Source organism: Suricata suricatta, chromosome 9, assembly GCF_006229205.1.
Source record: "Suricata suricatta isolate VVHF042 chromosome 9, meerkat_22Aug2017_6uvM2_HiC, whole genome shotgun sequence".
Classification (NCBI taxonomy): Eukaryota; Metazoa; Chordata; class Mammalia; order Carnivora; family Herpestidae; genus Suricata; species Suricata suricatta.
Window position 1 is genome coordinate 12,139,390 of NC_043708.1, and position 18,050 is coordinate 12,157,439.

An 18,050-nucleotide genomic window follows, 5' to 3' on the forward strand; every position below is an offset into this window, starting at 1 on the left:
GGGACGCAAAACTTGAGAGACTACTGAATGCTGAAAATGAACTGAGGGTTGAAGGGGGAAGGGGAGGGGGAAAGAGGTGGTGGTGATGGAGGAGGGCACTTGTGGGGAAGAGCACTGGGTGTGTATGGAAACCAATTTGACAATAAACTATTAAAAAAATAAAAATAAAATAAATAAACACACAAAAAAATGCCTTTAAAAGATGGTGGAGGAGGAGGGACACCCTAAGCTTGTCTCGTCCCTCAACCACAGCTAGGTAGTTATCAAATCATTCTGAACACGCAAGAATTCAGTTGGAGGTCTGAAGGAACAAAAACTGCAAGTCTCCAAGTAGAGAGGCAACCACGTTAGGAGGTGCAGAAGGTTGACTTGGGGAGATACGACTGGGTAAGGCTTGGGGGGGTGGGAAGCCTGCTTGCGGAGGCTGCCACAAAGCATTGTAAGCAAGGGAGTGGAAAATCTGAACGTTCACTACCGCGGAGGACATGCCGGGATTAAAGGTGCTCAGGTGGCGAAGTGGGGTGGAGGCCCAGCAGTGACAGCATGTACTGAGGGTCCCCTGGGTCTCAAGAAGAAAGGGTGGCACCAACATGCCGCACTGTTCCCAGGGCTCCTGTTGAGGGCGGGGAGCTGGGATGCTGGGCTTTGGCTCTGTTTTGCTGTACGTTCTGGAGCCCCGCGCAGCTGCTTTCCTTGCACAGCCAGCAAATGGGAAAAGCATGGCGTGATGGTCACCCAGAGGAACAGTGTGGGTCTGCGCTGTGGAAGTCCCCCGAATTTAGTTTTGAAACTCAGTTGCACACCTGAGATAAAAAAGCTCAGACACAGGCGGGGGAATCGAGGGTTCTGACAGAAACTGGGGACCGGACAAGGGCGATTGATTCTCTTCTGTGAGGGTTACCTGAGGAGTAGGGGGTGTGAACTTTCAGCTCCAGGGCTAGAGACCCAGGTGCTGTCACATTCATCCTACCCGTCAGCATTGAAAGCCTTCAGGGAGCAAAACAGTGCCACCTAGTGGAGGCCAGAGCCACTTCCACCAAGTCTCACCCCCCTGCACTTTGCAGGTGCATCTCCACCAGGGCAAGTTCAGTGCGAATGGCACCTCCACCAGAAGACCAGCGCGAACAACTAGCGTGCACCAAGTCTGCTGATCATAGAATGATGCAAAGCTTCAGCTCTAGGGGAGAGCGAATCCAGCTTCCTTTTTACTTTTATTCTTTATTTTTTTCATTTCTTTTTTAAAATTCCTTTTAAAATATTTTATTATTTTAAAAATATTTTTATATGTATTTAATTTAATTTAATTTAATTTAATTTAATTTAATTTAAGATCTAGATTCTTTTAACCAGCAGATCAAAAGACACCCAGGACCTAGGGTTGTGTTGTGTTGGGGTTTTTTTTTTACTTTTTTTGTTTTTTTCTGTGTGTTTGTGTTTGTGTGTGTTTCTTCTTTTCTTTTCTGGACAAAATAACGAGATAGAGAAACTTACCCCAAAAGAAGGAAGAGGAAGTAGATCTCACAACCAGAGGTTTAATCACTACAGATACAATCTGTCTGAACTAGAATTTAAAATGACAATCATAAGTATACTAGTTGGGCTTGGAAAAAGCATAGAAAACTCTAGAGAATTCCTTTCTGCAAAGATAAAAGAACTGAAACCTAGTTATGCCAAAATTAAAAATGCTGTGAGACACAAACGCAAATGGAGTCCATAAAACTGAGGATGGACAAAGTAGAGGAGCAAATGAGTATACAGAAGATCAAATTATGGAAAAGAATGACGCTGAAAAGAAAAGGGGAAGAAAGGTAATGAATCAGGAAGGTATTAGGGAACTAAGTGACTTACTAAAACAGAATGACATTCATATTATAGGAATCCCAGAAAATGAAGAGAGAGAGAGAGAAAGAAGCAGAAGATTTATTCAAACAAATTCTAGCTGAAAACTTCTCTAATCTAGGGAAGGACACAGATATCAAAATCTAAGAAGCACAGAGAGCTCCTTTAAAATTCAACAAAAGCTGACTATGGCCAATGCATGTCATAGGCAAATTCACAAAATACACAGACAAAGAAAGATTACTGAAAGTAGCAAGGGGAAAAAAGTCCTTAACCTGTAAGGAAAGACAGATGAGGTTTACAGCAGATCTTTCCCCAGAAACTTGGCAGGCAAGAAGGACGGCAGGATAAGTCAACGTGCTGAATGGGAAAAACATGCAGCCAAGAATTCTTTATCCAGCAAGAATTCAGAATAGGAGAGACCGTTTTTCAGACAAATAAAATTCCTTTGTTTTGCACTGCATATTCATTGTTCATTTAGCTGTCATAGATATATCTACTCGTGGACTAGTTTATCTTTTTATTTTAAAATAAAACATATGCAAAAACAAAAGCAAAATAAATGTATGGGTTAAGGAATTTTTATAAGGCAAACACATAACCATCATCAAGTTAAGAAGGGGAGTTTACCACCCATGGGGATATTTTTATTTAGTCTGCTTGGGACTTCTGTAATATTTTCTCAAGTGTATCTTCTAGTTTTCAGATTCTCTCTTTATTTGTGTCTACTTTGTTTAATCAGCCTGTTTGCATTAGTACATTTTTTCATTTATATAGTTCTGTTTGTTTCCTTTTCATATCTCTTTAATCTTTTCTATGCCGCTGCGTCATTTTACAGGTATCTTCTTTCCTTTTTGTCTTTCATCTTTTACAATATAGTAGTCTTTTATAGAATGTTGTTCTAGTATTTTAAGTAATCCTTCTGTTTGGTTTGGGGAGTCTAATTCCCTTACTTAGTAATTTTGAGGCTCCAGGGCTTTATCTGTGTGAACAGATAGCTTGTGGGAATTTGTCTGGGTCCATCATGTGTTCCAGAGTATTCCATGTTGGACCAGGTTTTCTCACCTCCTCGTACCAAGGAGGGGAGAGTAAATTCAGGCCACAAGTGTACAAGAGGAAGAAACCTTGGGATTTGATTTCAAAAGGGGAATATTTGATTGTCTTCTGAGCTAAAGGCCCTCCCTTTGCAGCTGTAGGATAGGTCGTGTGTCTACCCCCCTGGCTTTGGCACCCTCTTCGTGGCTGGCATCTTTCCCTTTCTTTCTCATGAGCACAGTCCTAGATGATTAGCAGTGCCAGTTGCTTCTTTTTAAAAAATCAAACATTTCTCGATCTTTGTTGTAAGATTTGTCAAAATTAGGATGGGAAAAAAATACAGGATGGGGAGGAAACTTTTCATTGGTAATATTACGTTTAACTTATAAATTTATCATAAGCAAAGAAGATTAGGATAAAACATTGGCAAATAAAAACTAAGAATGAATTAATCTAGTGTTTATTGAGAAATGCCTAGGAATTGGGCGCTTAAGTTTATATTTGGATTCTTCCTTAGAAGGAAACCGAGTTTTTTTGGTCTGGTGCTATCTGATTTTCTCTCCAAGTTTCGGTGAAACCTCCTTGATCATCTGGTCACTTATGCACGAAAACATTCTGTCTTATCTGCCAGAATGGTGCGCACACACTGCTTTTACCATCTTTACATATAAGTACATTCTCATTCACAGTCTTTTAACTCCGTGCCGCCTTTAACCAATAACATTACTTATAAAATAGCATGGACCTAAATACTAAATAGGTTGATTGCCTTGTCAAGATATTTTTAAAAGTATTAAAATAGTACTGTAAAGATATTTTGAACAAATAATAAAGAATAGAATTTACTATGTTATATGAGCCTTATGAAGTCATAGTTCATCAAATATTACCTTGAAATCTTTCCTGCCCCCACCACAGAACTTCCTCTGTCATACCTCATCCGTTTATCTCTTTGGTGGAATTGTTGGAAGGCATTCTGTGCACATTCCGGATAGCACGCATCTTCCTAGCAGATAAACACATTCACAAGTTAGTTGGGGATATTTTTACAAATAGAAGATAAAGTCTCAGAAAATCAAGGCTGGCACACTACAACTTAAAACCCAGAGGGAGTAACTACCACTGGGGCAGAGGAAGAGGAAGCAGATACAGAGCTGTAAGCGGCTAAAATGGCAGTGTTTCAAAATAACAGAGAAACTTAAGAAACGCTTTGTTCACTATTATTTCTCAGTAACCAGAAGTTCCCAAAACTTAAGCGTTAAATTTTGTCTCCTGGAATTTCAGTCATAGGTAATTATTAATTATCTTTTAATGTAGATACAGTCTGCTCCCCTCCAGTACTTCCCCCCCCCCAAGCAAATAAACACAAAACAGAAAAAGTGAATTAAAGGGAACTCGGAAATCACACGGGGGAGGGGAAGATACGTCTCTGATCATTAACGTGGTTCCGGGCTTCCTCTCTGGGAGAAAGCGTTGAGCTGGGTAGCTCTCATTGCGAGAGGAGGTAAAACATGAGACTTGGGGTGACTGTCCGACCTTTCTGGCACTCCTCAATAAGGTCTATGTGCCTCATACCCTTTTTACACTAAACTTATGACTACCTCGTATTTTGAAGAAGAGAGTAGACATTTTCATGACTGTAAAGTTTAATCATTGTCTCATACTTAGAAGGAAATGTGCATGATTTCAGAATGGTTTGTGACATGAAGCTGCCTATTAATGGAAGTGAAAGTTTATATTTGCTAAAAAGACTGGTTTTCTAAATAAATAAAGTCTAGAGAAGCAATAAATCAAAATGCATTCTTTTTCACCATAAACCAGTTTGGAGTGTTATTTTTATTTTTTCAGTAATTCTAAACTTAATTTGGGCTATGTTTTGAAGGTATCTCTTAGATGAGATGAGATAATAAATACAATGACAGTAATTTTCATGTTTCTTTATGTCAGTTACACAGTGATTTTTGCTTACCCAAAAAAAGGCTACTGTATCATAAATAGCATATTAACAAAAAACACTGGGTTTATGAAGTTTGGATTTTTTAAAGTAATTTTGTAGTATTTCTTTTTAAATAATTCCGTGAACAGATGAATGCTTCCTACACGTTTTTCTAAGCATGTCTAACAAAGTTAAAAATTATTCCATTACTCTTTACATATAAATTAAATGGAATCAATTTTATTTAACTTTTTCTTTTTTTACAAAAATGTTGACAAAATTTGCATTTGGTACTGAAATGATGAAGCAGAGAGATAATGACATTTGACATATGGTTTATATTAGCTACCCAATGACATTTTTCTGCCAGGTGACAAAAAAGAAAATTTTCTGCAGATCTAAGCATAAGTAAATTATTTCTTCTTGTTATACTGGGGAATAGTAATCTTTCAGCATATGTAGTACATAAAAAAGAAAGAAGTGAATCTTAAACCATCTAATATACATGCATATATATATATATATATATATGGTAGTTTTACAATTACAATTAAGTAGTTTTAATATATTCGTTACCAATGTGTTTATATAAATTCATTACATTTGTTGTCTTTGGGCTTAACTTTCCGCAAATAAAATAGAGGACTTCTGCTGATTCTGTAACATTTCTAGAATAATGTTCTTTACATTTGAAATTGGTAAATAAGAATATGTATATCTCAAAATCTTACTGATGGAGGAAGAATAAAGTGCAAATTGAAAAGCTTCCTTTAGTTTTGTAAAATATTTTAATGGTACCAAAGTGCCTTACAAAGTTTCGGATGTAGTCATATGAATGTATCTTATTAAAAAGGAATTTTTTATTTTATATCTGTATAATAATTTAGATATTTGCTCTCTCCTGTTTCATCGAGATGAGTCATATGACACAGTTGATCCGTTAAAAGACTTAGTTTTCAAATCTAGACTTCTTTAAAGCTCTACAAAAGAGAAATAACTGTCTTTAAGGACAGTCTTTTTATAAAAACACTCTGCTGATTATTACTAAATGTACGATTGGCAGTGCCAAACCTAGACAAAATAAGGTAGGAAAAGTTTTTTTCATCATTTTTCATCTCCGGGCTCCCTATTCCCCATCATAGTGTTTGGTCTCTTTTTTTTCCCCTTAAGGTTTCTCAATGTTCTATCAATGTTGCCAATCTGGAAATAATGTACTAAGGTATCAGATAGTTCTTGTTACCCTACCAGGACTATTTGAAGTTTTATAAAAACTTAATTTAAAAAAATGGTCCAAGAAACTGCTAATTGAAATCTATGCACATACAGCAAAGAAGAAGAGCAGATAGATGGATGGACAGATGGGTGGATGGATGGATAGATGGGTGGGTGAATGGATGGATGGATGGGTGAGTGGGTGGGTAGATGGATGGATGGATGGATGGGTGATGGTGGATGGATGGATGGATGGATGGATGGATGGATGGATGGATGGGTGAGTGGGTGGGTTGATGGATGGATGGATGGGTGAGTGGGTGGGTGGATGGATGGATGGGTGAGTGGGTGGGTGGATGGATGGATGGGTGAGTGGGTGGGTGGATGGATGGATGGATGGGTGATGGTGGAGTTTCAGGCATCAAAGTCTTTCAACAGGACATTCACCCAGGACTTGCTATGTAGGTGGTGATCTGTCCTGGTGAGAAGAGGCGAATCTGTCAAGTAGATTCTCCCACTACTTTGCTGCTGTGATTTATCTCAACCACTAACGCGTAGTATTAACTTTCCTTTTTTGTCACTTGTCAGACTAGTTTGAAATCAAATGCCTTTTTGTTTGTTTGATTATTTAAGGGTGAAAGAGCATTTTCCTTTTGTGGAACTATTGAATACATGGCACCGGATATTGTCAGAGGGGGAGATTCGGGGCATGACAAGGTATGTTCTGTACTTCTTTATATATCTCTATAAAATGTATAGTAAGAATCCTAGGTAATAACTTGAGTACTGTCTCTTCAGCAGAGCCCTCTTTCTGATGTTGTCTTACCTTCATTGTTTTCTCTCCTTTGCCTTGTGTACATGAACACATTATGGTATCTAGTGTTTTAAAGGAAAAAGATAGACTTTGTGAATTATCTCTTCAATAGAAATAAGCATAGTAACAATCCTTGGAGAAAGAAAAGAATCCTGCATTCAAGATAGTCTAAGTTTGTTTTCCTAAGCCCTCTAAAAACCTCACTTGCCTTTGTATGTGCAAACGGAGGATTGTAGTATTCTGAGTTGTTTTGTTATAAAAGCTATTCCTTCCTGTGTTACAGAGTACAGATTTGTTTCATTCCACTTTAATGCTTTCGCTTTATTCCAAATAAGGAATTTTGACTAGTTTTTCTTCCTCGTCTTCCCCTTTCAGATTCCTACATATACAGCCCCAGGATCATTCAGGTCATTTGATTAGGAATCCTGCATTATTGAGGTCCAAAATAGAGCCAGTCAATAAATACTCTTTCCCATTCATGGAACAGCTTGACGGCTTTGAATCGCATTAAGTGTGACAATATGTGCAAAATACTTATCAACGTACCTGGCTCCACACTGTTCTTTATGACTGCAATCTGCCAGAGCATGTTTTATGTGGCATGCTTGTGCGTTTTCTTTAAAATAGCTGTACATTCATAAATTTCTCTTTTTTTTAATTTTTTTAATGTTTTATTTATTTTTGAGACAGACAGAGACAGAGTATGAGCAGGGAGGGAGAGAGAGAGGGACACACAGAATCTGAAGCAGGCTCCAGGCTCTGAGCTGTCAGCACAGAGCCCGATGTGGGGCTCGAACCCACAAACGTGAGATCATGATCTGAGCTGAAGTCGGAGGTTAACTGACTGAGCCACCCAGGCACCCCCATAAATTTCTCATCATGTCTCCAAAACCTTTGCCCTGAAATTGGGAAGCAGAGTATCCAGTTAATATCTCAGTGGTAGAACCTTGTGTATTTAAGAGTTACTGAAATCTTGATTTGCCTAATTATGAAAAAACTAATTTGCAATGTATCAGAATTCTTTAAATTCTATACAATTCTTTAAATTATATGTAATTCTCAGTTCAGGTAACTACATTTATAAATTTATAAATTTTTAGATCTCCTTTTATTTTGTATTAAGTGTCTTCATGCTTCCCAAAAAAGGACGGCTCACAGAAATGAAGACGTATGTGAAAGGTTCTATAAGAGGAATTGATTTATGTGGTTATGAAATTGACCATTTTCATTTTTGCCCTTAAAGTTCAAGGAATTTCATGATTTTGGAGCTCACTAATCAATAAAAAATGCTGAATGGGGTGCCTGGGTGGCTCAGTTGGTTATGCATCTGACTGACATTGGCTCAGGTCATGGTCTCGTGTTTGGTTCGTGAGATTGATCCCCGCATTGGGTGAGCCTGAGTCCCACTCCCGGTTTTACTCTGTCTCCCTCTCTCTTCACCTCTTGGAATTCTCTCTCTCTCTCTGCCCCTAGCTCACTCACGTGCTCGCTCTCTCTATCAAAAACAGACAAATAAATAATGCTGAATGCTCCCTTCCCCTCCCATCATAAGTCTAAAGATTTTACTTAAAATTTTTTAAATTTATATTAAATTAAAAAACATTTTTTTTTTTTTTTTTTTTTTTTACTTTAGGGTGGCTGGGTAGCTCACTTAATGTGTCCAACTTCAGCTCAGGTCATGATCTCATGGTTCATGGGTTTGAGACCCATATCGGAGTCTATACTGACAGTGTGGAATCTGCTTGGGATTCTCTGTCTCCCTCTCTCTCTGCTCCATTCCGTGCACTCTCTCTCTCTCTCAAAATAAATAAACTTTAAAAATAAAATAAATAGGGGCGCCAGGGTGACTCAGTCAGTTGAGCACCCGGCTTCGGCTCAGGTCATGATCTCATGGTTTGTGGGTTCGAGCCCCGCATTGGGCTCTGTGCTGACATCTCAGAGTCTGGAGCCTGCTTCGGATTCTGTGTCTCCCTCTCTCTCTGACCCTCCTCTGTTCGTGCTGTCTCTCTCTGACTCTCAAAAAAAATAAATAAAGAGCATAAAAAAATAAAATAAAAATAAAAATAAAATAAATAAAAATTTTAAAAATTAACCAAAATAAAACCATTACTTAGTGATTTAGGAAATAATGAAAATACTCCTAGCCCCTTGATTGACTTTACTGTGTTTCCATTCTTTTGTGAGGATACCTCGATATTTGTCCTCTAAATGTCTTTCTTGCATGTGTTTAATTTCATACTCCTTACACAGAAAGGTATATACAAAACCATTTTGTTAAAATATTTTCCAAATATATAGCTTTATTTTGTTCATTTTTTCCTATAAAATATATATTCATATTCTATAAAACGCATTGTTCTTTCGTAGGCAGTTGACTGGTGGAGTTTAGGGGTCCTAATGTACGAATTACTGACTGGCGCATCTCCTTTCACTGTTGATGGAGAGAAGAATTCCCAAGCTGAGATATCTAGGTAAGACTTAACAAAATAAGACATATGTATCATTTTCTCAAAGGAGCTTATCAAACTTCCGCAGTTATAGCCTGATGGAAAAGATCATTTTTGTTTTTTTAATGAGGATAGACAAAATAATGCTCAGGTGGTAAATTTCCATTTATAGTCACATAGAATGTAGATAGATAACCGTTAGATGTCTCTATCTTTTGTGTGCCCAATTAGATCTTACGTCTCAGAAGGACAATGCCAGAATTTCTGTGTGCTCCAGAGCACTTAGCATATCGTCTTAACCTAGTACCTCATATATTGAGAACTGTATTTGTTGGATACTTTCCCCCCACTGTATACTGAATGTACTGTCTTTGCAAATAAACAGTAGTGGTCTCTTCAACTCCTGGCTATATGCTCAATATTTCTCAATAGAAACAGATTCCATAAAACTACCCACTTGTAAGTTATCATAGCATTATTCTACTCTTTTCCTTCATAGCAGCTGTCTCAATTGCAGCATTACATTTTTGTTCATAGTTACTTGATTAATGTCTGTCCGTCCCTCTAGATTGTAAGCTCTGTGAGAGCAAGGAGCACGTCTGGCGTTGATCTCCAGCATTGTATGCTGGAGCCAGCCCAGCGCTTACTATGCAGAATTCGGTAAATATTTTTGGAATGAGTTAATGAACAAATAAACGAACAGTGATAAAACTTCATACTAATTACTAGTTATGTTTTTGTCCTGTTTCTACTTGAATTTTATAACTTTGAGAACAGATTTGACATTAAAAATTAAAAACTGAGACTTCCACTCCTTCCCAAGATGGAATAACAGGGACCCGGATTTACTTTCCTGCCTGAAACAGTTTTTAAAATGTGCAAAATGTATGAAACAGCAATATTGAAGACACTGAGCATCTAGCAGTGAAGGGCAGTGAACACAGAGACGGAAAATAAACGAGGTGAGCGCTATGACTGGCCAGCTGACTGCCTTGAGAGAGTGTCCAGGCTGCCGCACAGCGAGGGGAAGCCCAGGCAGAGTTGAGGAGACAGAAGTGAGAGTCCAGGGAGACCAGGCAGCTAGAATCTGCAGGCAGAGTCCAGAGAGAAGTCCAGAGATTTGCAGAAACTACCCCTCAAGTATTCAGCCAAGTATGGATGAGCATACAGGTGTGCGGGAGCTACTCAATACAGTTAAGATGTGATTCTCTCTAAACTGATCGATAGATTCAACACAATCCCAATCCCAGCAGGCTTTTTTCTCTCATAGAAATTGACAACCTAAAATGCATAGAGATATGCGGAGGACCTAGAATCACCACATCGCCTTTGAAACAGTAGACCAAAGTTGATTTTAAGGCTCATAAGCTACAGTAATTAAGACAATGTGGTGTTCACATCAAGATAGACAAATCATCAGTAAAATAGAAAGTCCAGAAATGGAACCACAGAGATATGGGCAACTGAATTTTTTTTTTTTTTTACAAAGGTGCAACATCAGTTTAGTGGAGAAAAGGTAGTCTCTTCAACAAGTGCTAGAGCCATTGGCCATCTTATGGGAAAAAATGAACCTCAATAAATACTTTGCACTGTACAGAAAAGTTCACTAAAAACAGATCACAGACCTAAATGTAAAACTTAAAACTAGAAAATTTCTAGAAGAAAACTTAAAGGAAAATCTTTGTGACTTTGGGTTGGGCAAAGACTTCTTAGGACACAAAAAGTGCAGTCAATCAAAGAAAACACTGACAAATTGGGCTTCCTCAAAATTAAGTACATGGCTCTTCAAAAGAAACCAAGAGAATGAATGGAAAGACAAGCCCCAGACTGGGAGAAAATTACAAATCCTGGATCTGACAAAGGATGCATGAGGAACTCTCCAGAATGCATAAAGAACTCTCAAAACTAAGGTGGGGGCAGGGGGTAGGAACTTCTGTTTTGAAAAATGGGCAAAAGAGTTTAACAGTTCACCAGAGAAGATCTATGAGTGGTGGCTAAGCACGTGGAAAGATGAGCAGCATCATTAGTCTTTGGGGAAATGCAAACTAAACTACAGTGAGATACCCCTGTGTTGTCACCGGAATGGCTGCAGATAAAGAGCCAGACTGTATTAGGGTTTTCCAGAGAAGCAAAACCAACAGGGTGTGTGTGTGCACACGCGTGTGTGTGTGTGTGTGCGCGCATGCATGCACGCACATGTGTACAGAAGGAGATGTATTTTATGGAATCCGCTCCCAAGATTACAGAGGCCGAGAACTCCCACGATCTGCCCTCTGCACCGGGACCCAGGAAAGCCAGGCCTGGGATTGAGAGGAGCCCATGGTGTAAAACCCAGCCCAGTGGCGGAAGACCAGCGTCCTGTGTCAGCAGGCAGGCAGCAAGGGGCTGGACCCTCCCTTCCTCTGCTTTCTGTTTCTACTCAGACCCTCAGGGGGCCCGTTGCTGCCCACCCACAGCATTCTGTGGGTGCTGCCCACCCACATGGGGAGAGCATTCTGCTCTGCTGGAGTCCCCTAGTTCAGATGCTGATGATCTCGCTCAGAGACACCCTCACAGACACACCCAGAAGTGATGTTTAGTTTGGGCCCCCTGTAGCCCAGTCAAATGACACTTCAGATTAGCCACCACATGGCCACCTCTCGTCAGGTTGGGAGTCATGCACAGCTTGTCAAACCGAACTTCATCCCCATAAAGACAGTAACAGTTCTAGTCCACCGAACATGACACAGCTATCCTGGATACAACCGAAACCCACCAACCCCTTACCTAAACTCCTTCAGTGATCTTCTCCCTTCTTGAAATCCCATAACTTAGATACCGTGAAAAAAATTAACAGTACTTAAATACCGTGATATAAAGTCAGTGTATCTTATCTTACATGATAAAGGAATAAGAAAGGGAGGAAAACAGACATATATGTAACAAATAAAGATATTAAAATTATGTATGCACACCTACAGCCACACATATATATTTACAACAAAATGAGGAAATGTGATGATCACAGTCCTCATTTCTGTAACCGATTATGGGATCATAGCTGGTATTTATAACTACCTGTTTCCACTACCTACTCTGTATTCCCTTTGCCTTCAGCACCTTGTGGGTGATCCAAACAGTCATTCCTGAAGAATCTGGGCTTTTACTGGTTCTACCTAGGTCGGGTTATTGTAGTTTTCAGTTGATCTTCATCACAGAGCATGCTAATACTAATAGACACCTTAAGGGATCGCCTGCATTTCAGACCCTCTTCCTTACTTTCACTATGGAGTAGAGTCCACGTTTTCCTCCTTGGTAGCAGGGATCATTCACCACAGCCAGCACAGAACTCCCTTCTTTGCCTATTGACTCAGAGGCTTTAGGAGCCCAATGTGACTGGGTAGGTGTCTGAATTTCCAGCTCAGTGGAATCATTGTGTGTCTCTTGATGGAAGCCTTCCTTTTCCTAGAACTAAGACCTCTCGGCTAACAGGGCATAAAGTCATTGGGAACAGGAAGCACACACTTTGCTAGTGAGTCACTTAGGGGTAATAGTGAGGGGTGCCATTCCCAGTTCTCTCCCCATGATTTCTGGACCCATGAATCTTCCTAAGGGACAAAAAGCACCGTATATTGGATGTTGATTCAGAGCATTGGCAGTCTTCCGGAGAACCTTGCCAGAGCCCTGCAACATATCGCTGCCTAGCTCGCACTATAACTGTGTCTTCAAAAGGCCATTCCACTGTCCTATCAAGCCAACTGTTCCAAGATAGTGGAGAACTTAGTGAGACCAGTGAATTCCATGAGCATTGGCCTACTGCTATACTTCTTTTGCTGTGAAGTGAGTTCCTCGATTAGAAGCGACACTGTGTAGAATACCATGACAGCGCATAAAGCATTCTGTGAGTCCACAGATGGTAGTTTTGGCAGAAGCAGCTCGTGCGGGGAAAGCAAATCCATATCCGCAGTGTCTATTCTAGTTAGAAGGAAACATTACCTCTTCCGTAATGGAAGCAGTCCCATGTAATCTACCTGCCACCATGTAACCGGCTGGTCACCCTGGGGATTGGTGCCGTATTGGACCCAGGGTGTTGGTGCAGATTGGGCACTCAGCAGTAGCCGTAGCCAGGTCAGCCTTGGTGAGTAGAAGTCCATGTGGCTGGGCCCACATGTAACCTTCCCCACCACTATGGCCACTTTGTTCATGGCTCACCGCATGGTGACAGGGTTGACTGGAGAAAGAGACTGACTGCTATCTACAGAACAGATCATCTTATCCCCTTCATTATTTCTTTTACGTTTTTTAAGTTTGTTTATTTTTGAGAGAGAGACAGAGTATGAGCAGAGGAGGGGCAGAGAGAGGGGGGGACAGAGAATCTGAGACAGGCTCCAGGCTCTGAGCTGTTAGCACAGAGCCCGACGTGGGGCCTGAACCCACAGACTGTGAGATCATGACCTGAGCCAAAGTCGGCCGCTTAACCGACTGAGCCATCCAGGCGCCCCTCCACTTCATTATTAAAACCCTCCCTGCCGAGGCTACCCTTTGGTGAGCATTCCATGGGACACAGGTCTCGTCACATTTTTCCCTCTCCATTCAGAGAGGTCTATCCACATACCTGTCCCCCAGATATCTTGGTCAACCAGACTTCCTTGTCCTCAGTATTCGAATCTTGTTTCTTCCAAGTCTGTGACCATCCAGCCAAACCATTGGGCACTGCCCATCAATCAATATAAAATTGGACATCTGGCCATTTCTCCTCCCACACATAATGAACATCCAGGTACACTGCCCACACTCTTCCCACCGGGAAGATTTCCCTTCAGCACGTCTTTTGAGGGGCGAATAGCACTATAGCTGTCCCCCCTCAGGTGGTGCCTTCATATCATGCAGAACTGTCTGTAAACGTGGCCTATGTCTTCTCTTCCTCTGTCAGCTGTCATAGGGAACAACCCATCAGGCCCGAGATGCAGGCTGAGAGGGAGGAAGCATTGTAGCAGGAGTGGGGACTGTGAGCATGTGGGCCACTTTTTCATGAAACGTCCTGCACCTTGGGGGCCTGCTCAGGCCTATCTGGTGTATCCTGGTGTATCTGGTGTATACTACTTCCATTTGATGGGAGTGCTGCGGTGCACACCCAACGTTATGGCTTGATGGATCAGGTAACACCTGATTTATGATGGGCGTCTCAGGTCGCAGTGGAACTTGGAGGCCCGTAGTTAGGTGTCCAGTCTCAGTTAAGGCCCAGTAACAAACCAAGAGCTGTTTCTCAAGAGGGGAGTCGTTATCCACAGAAGATGGCAGGGTTTTGCTCCAAAATCCTAAGACTTTGTGCTGCAGTTCACTTACAAGGGCCTGCCAGGGGCTCTGAATGCATCTTTGTCTACACTGACACACCAAGCACTATTGAATCTGCTGGAACATATGACCCAAGTGGCAGAGCAGCCTGAACAGCAGCCTGGACCTGTTGCAGAGCTTTCTCTTGCTCTGGGTCCCCCTCCACGGCAGCTTTTCAGGTCACTTGGTAAACAGGCTAGAGCCACACTCCCAAATGAAGAATGTATTACCTCCACAATCCAAAGAGGCTCCCTAGGCATTGTGTGTCTCTTTTGGTTGTAGGAAGGGTTAGACGCAACAACTTCTTCACCTTGGAAATGGCATCTGGTATGCCCCACACCATTAGATCCCTAGAAATCACTAATGTAGAAGGCCTCTGAATGTTAGATTTATTTTCACCCTCCAACAGACAAGTGTCTTCCCAATCAGTCTAGAGTAGTGGCTGCTTCTTTCTCACCAACTTCAGTCAGCATAAGGTCATTGATGTAACAGATCAGTGTGTGTCTTATAGAAGAGAAAGGCAATCAAGAGCCTTGCAAACCAAATTATGACATCAGGCTGGAAAGTTGATATACCCCTGAGGTAGGACAGTGAGGGGACATTGCTGGCCTTGCCAGCTGAGAGAACTCCCTTTGTTGGGCCTTATGGACAGTGATCTGGCCTATGCCAGATCAGTAGCTGTGTCCCAGGCTGTGTGTTAATTTGCTCAAACAATGGAACCATATCTGGTACAGCGCCACAATTGAAGTCACCACCTGGTTAAATTTACAATACTCTGGTGTCACCTCCAAGATCCATCCGTCTTCTGTACATGCCAAGTAGGCAAGGAGATGGGTGGGAATCACCACTCCGACATCTTTCAAGTCTTTGATGGTGGCACTAAGCTCAGCAATCCCCTAGGAATGTGATATTGCTTTTGGTTTTACAGTTTTCCTAGGTAGAAGCAATTTTAATGGCTTCCATTTTGCCTTTCCCACTATAATTGCCTTCACCCCACAGGTCAGGGAACTAATATGGAATTGTGCCAGCTGCTAAATATGTCTCTTCCAAGTATGCATTCTGGAACTGGGGAAATAACCACAGGATGATGTCAGGGACCCACGGAAGCCTTCATGAGATGGAGCTGAAACTCCACTGGTCATTCATCCATCCCTACTCTTTTTATGCTCTTCTTTTATTTTAGAGAGAGTGTGCACACATGCATGTGCATGGTGGGGAGAGGCACAGGGAGAGGGAGAGAGAGTCTCAAGCAGGCTCTGTGCTGAGCATGGAGTCCGACGTGGGGCTCAATCCCACCATCCTCAGGTAACAACCTGAGCCAAAATCAAGTCAGATGCCCAAAATGACTGAGCTATCGAGGGACCCCATAAGTTTTTTGTTTGTTTTAATTTGCTTTGCTGGAACTATTTTTTTCCAAGTAGGCTTCATGCCACTATGGAGCCCAGTATGAGCCTTCAACTCAACCACATAAGCCCCTACTCTGACTCGTGGGCCACAGTGATCTTTGGGGTCTCCTGAAATTAGAGCCAGAGTCCAGTAATAGGCCCCAGAAATCTGGTTATTTCCTTCTCGCCAATGTACAGTTCCTCCATTAAAAAGCTATGGGCTCCTTTAGGGAAGGCCGGGAGAAAGATTAACAGTATAAATTTTCAGGGTCCTTCCTTACGGTGACTCATCTTCCCCTTCATTCAAGAAATTCTGGGGTATATAAACTGGTTCAAATGTGGGAATTCATTGAGGGGCACTTGACTGAGGAAAGGCAGCAGAGATGACAAAGGGACACCAGGAAACTTTGGAGGGGCTATCTGTCTTTCTTACTTTGTGGCAATGACCTCACAGGTGTATACATATGTCACAACTTACCAAAGGGTACACTTTGTATGTCAGAAGCTTATTGTAATCACTGTTAGTTTAATACTTAGTTTAATAAAACTTAAATTTTTCTAAACATGCCATTTACAGGACAGATTAGGAAGGGAATAATTTCTCACTGTTCCAGTTTATTTAACACCAAAGTGAAATGATCAATAATATTTGTTGTTAAAATCATCAAGTCGGCCTGTTATTAAAAGTTTTAAATATGACTTTGCTTATTTTAAATGGGCCTTTTGACAGTCTGAAAATGCTTCAGAATTATAGGAAACCTTGGACATGATCTGGAGATTTTGGCTTCCCTTGCAAGGCCATACCTGTCATGATAACAGGTGCAAGGTTAGCCTTCACCTGATGATGCTAAATAGGGTCTCCTCTCACTGATTCCCCACTTTCCGATTCCACGTCCACAAGCCGTCTCCTTTTATAGTTTTCCTTTTCTCCACTGGTCTGCCTACAGAGAGGGAATATAGTGCCGATTAAAATGGCAGGAAGAGTCTGAACCACGTGATGTTCACATTTAAATTGCTCTTATTGCCTTTAGGTCAATCATTTGACATTCTGGTTTTAGAAAGAAAGCCTGAATCAGAGTGTCTAAAATCTTAAAACTAGAACATATTTTTCAAGAACTTAAATAAGATTCTTTCCAGTCAATTAATTATCTATTATCATGTTGACAGTTTTGTTTAAAGCTTAGTGTTGACCTGTGATTTCATGGTTTAGGGGTTTTGTTGTTGTTACTGAAATTTATAAACCGTATAATCATTCAGTTATCCTAAACTACCTTTTCCTTTCAAAGTAATCATTCTTATTGTCTTCCTGGTATAAAGTCTTTCATGGTCTGTTCTTTTAAAAATATGCACCATTCAATATATATACCATGGGATATTACTCAGCCATAAAAGAGGATGAGATTTTTGCCATTTGCAACAACATGGATGGACCTAGAGAGTATTATGTTATGTGAAATAAGTCAAACGAAGAAAGACAACTACCATGTTATTTCATTTATATGTGGAAGCTAAAAAACCAAACAAGCGAGCAAACAAAAAATGCAGAAACAGACCCATAAATACAGAAAACAAACTGATATTTGCCAGAGGGAAGGAAATTGGGGAGAGGGCAAAATGGGTGAAGTGGGGAAGTGATACAGACTTCCCATATGGAATGAATACGTTCCGGGGATAAAAAGCGCAGCACAGGGAATAGGTGAGTGGTGGTGTAAGCGTGTCACACGCTGCCAGATGGGAGCTACAGCTGTGGTGAGCGGAGAACATCAGTGCGGGCTTGCTGCACGCCTGAAACTAACGTAACATTGCATGTCAACTCGACTTCAACTAAAAAAAAAACCAAAACCCATAAGTTTAAAAAGTGGAAAAAAAATGGACCAGTCAGATAAATGTATCGTCATCTTGTCCCCTGTCTTAATTTGCCAAGGACTTTTTTCATCATTGAATTCTTCCATTCCTTAATTTTTGTGATCTTCTCTGAATGCTGCATACTTTCTAGAGCTCTGACTTGAGGTGCCTCAAAAGAACATCTTAGCCAAGTTAATCACCTGCTGTTGTCTAGACTAGCCTAA

General features: G+C 40.8%; 1 protein-coding gene and 1 long non-coding RNA gene across 2 annotated transcripts in view; one reads left to right on the plus strand and one right to left on the minus strand.

The window, feature by feature from the left end:
* The window catches only part of LOC115301018, a 26,852-nt gene extending 22,823 nt beyond the window's left edge, over positions 1 to 4,029 (minus strand). The window contains exon 1 of the long non-coding RNA XR_003912942.1: positions 3,765 to 4,029. This is a non-coding gene — a long non-coding RNA (uncharacterized LOC115301018). The remainder of the gene's footprint in view (positions 1 to 3,764) is intronic.
* RPS6KA5 (ribosomal protein S6 kinase A5) overlaps positions 1 to 18,050 on the plus strand; it is a 175,390-nt gene that overhangs the window by 120,113 nt on the left and 37,227 nt on the right. Inside the window, 2 exon segments of the mRNA XM_029950685.1 lie at positions 6,656 to 6,739; positions 9,204 to 9,307. Coding sequence (XP_029806545.1) covers positions 6,656 to 6,739; positions 9,204 to 9,307 — 188 coding nt within the window.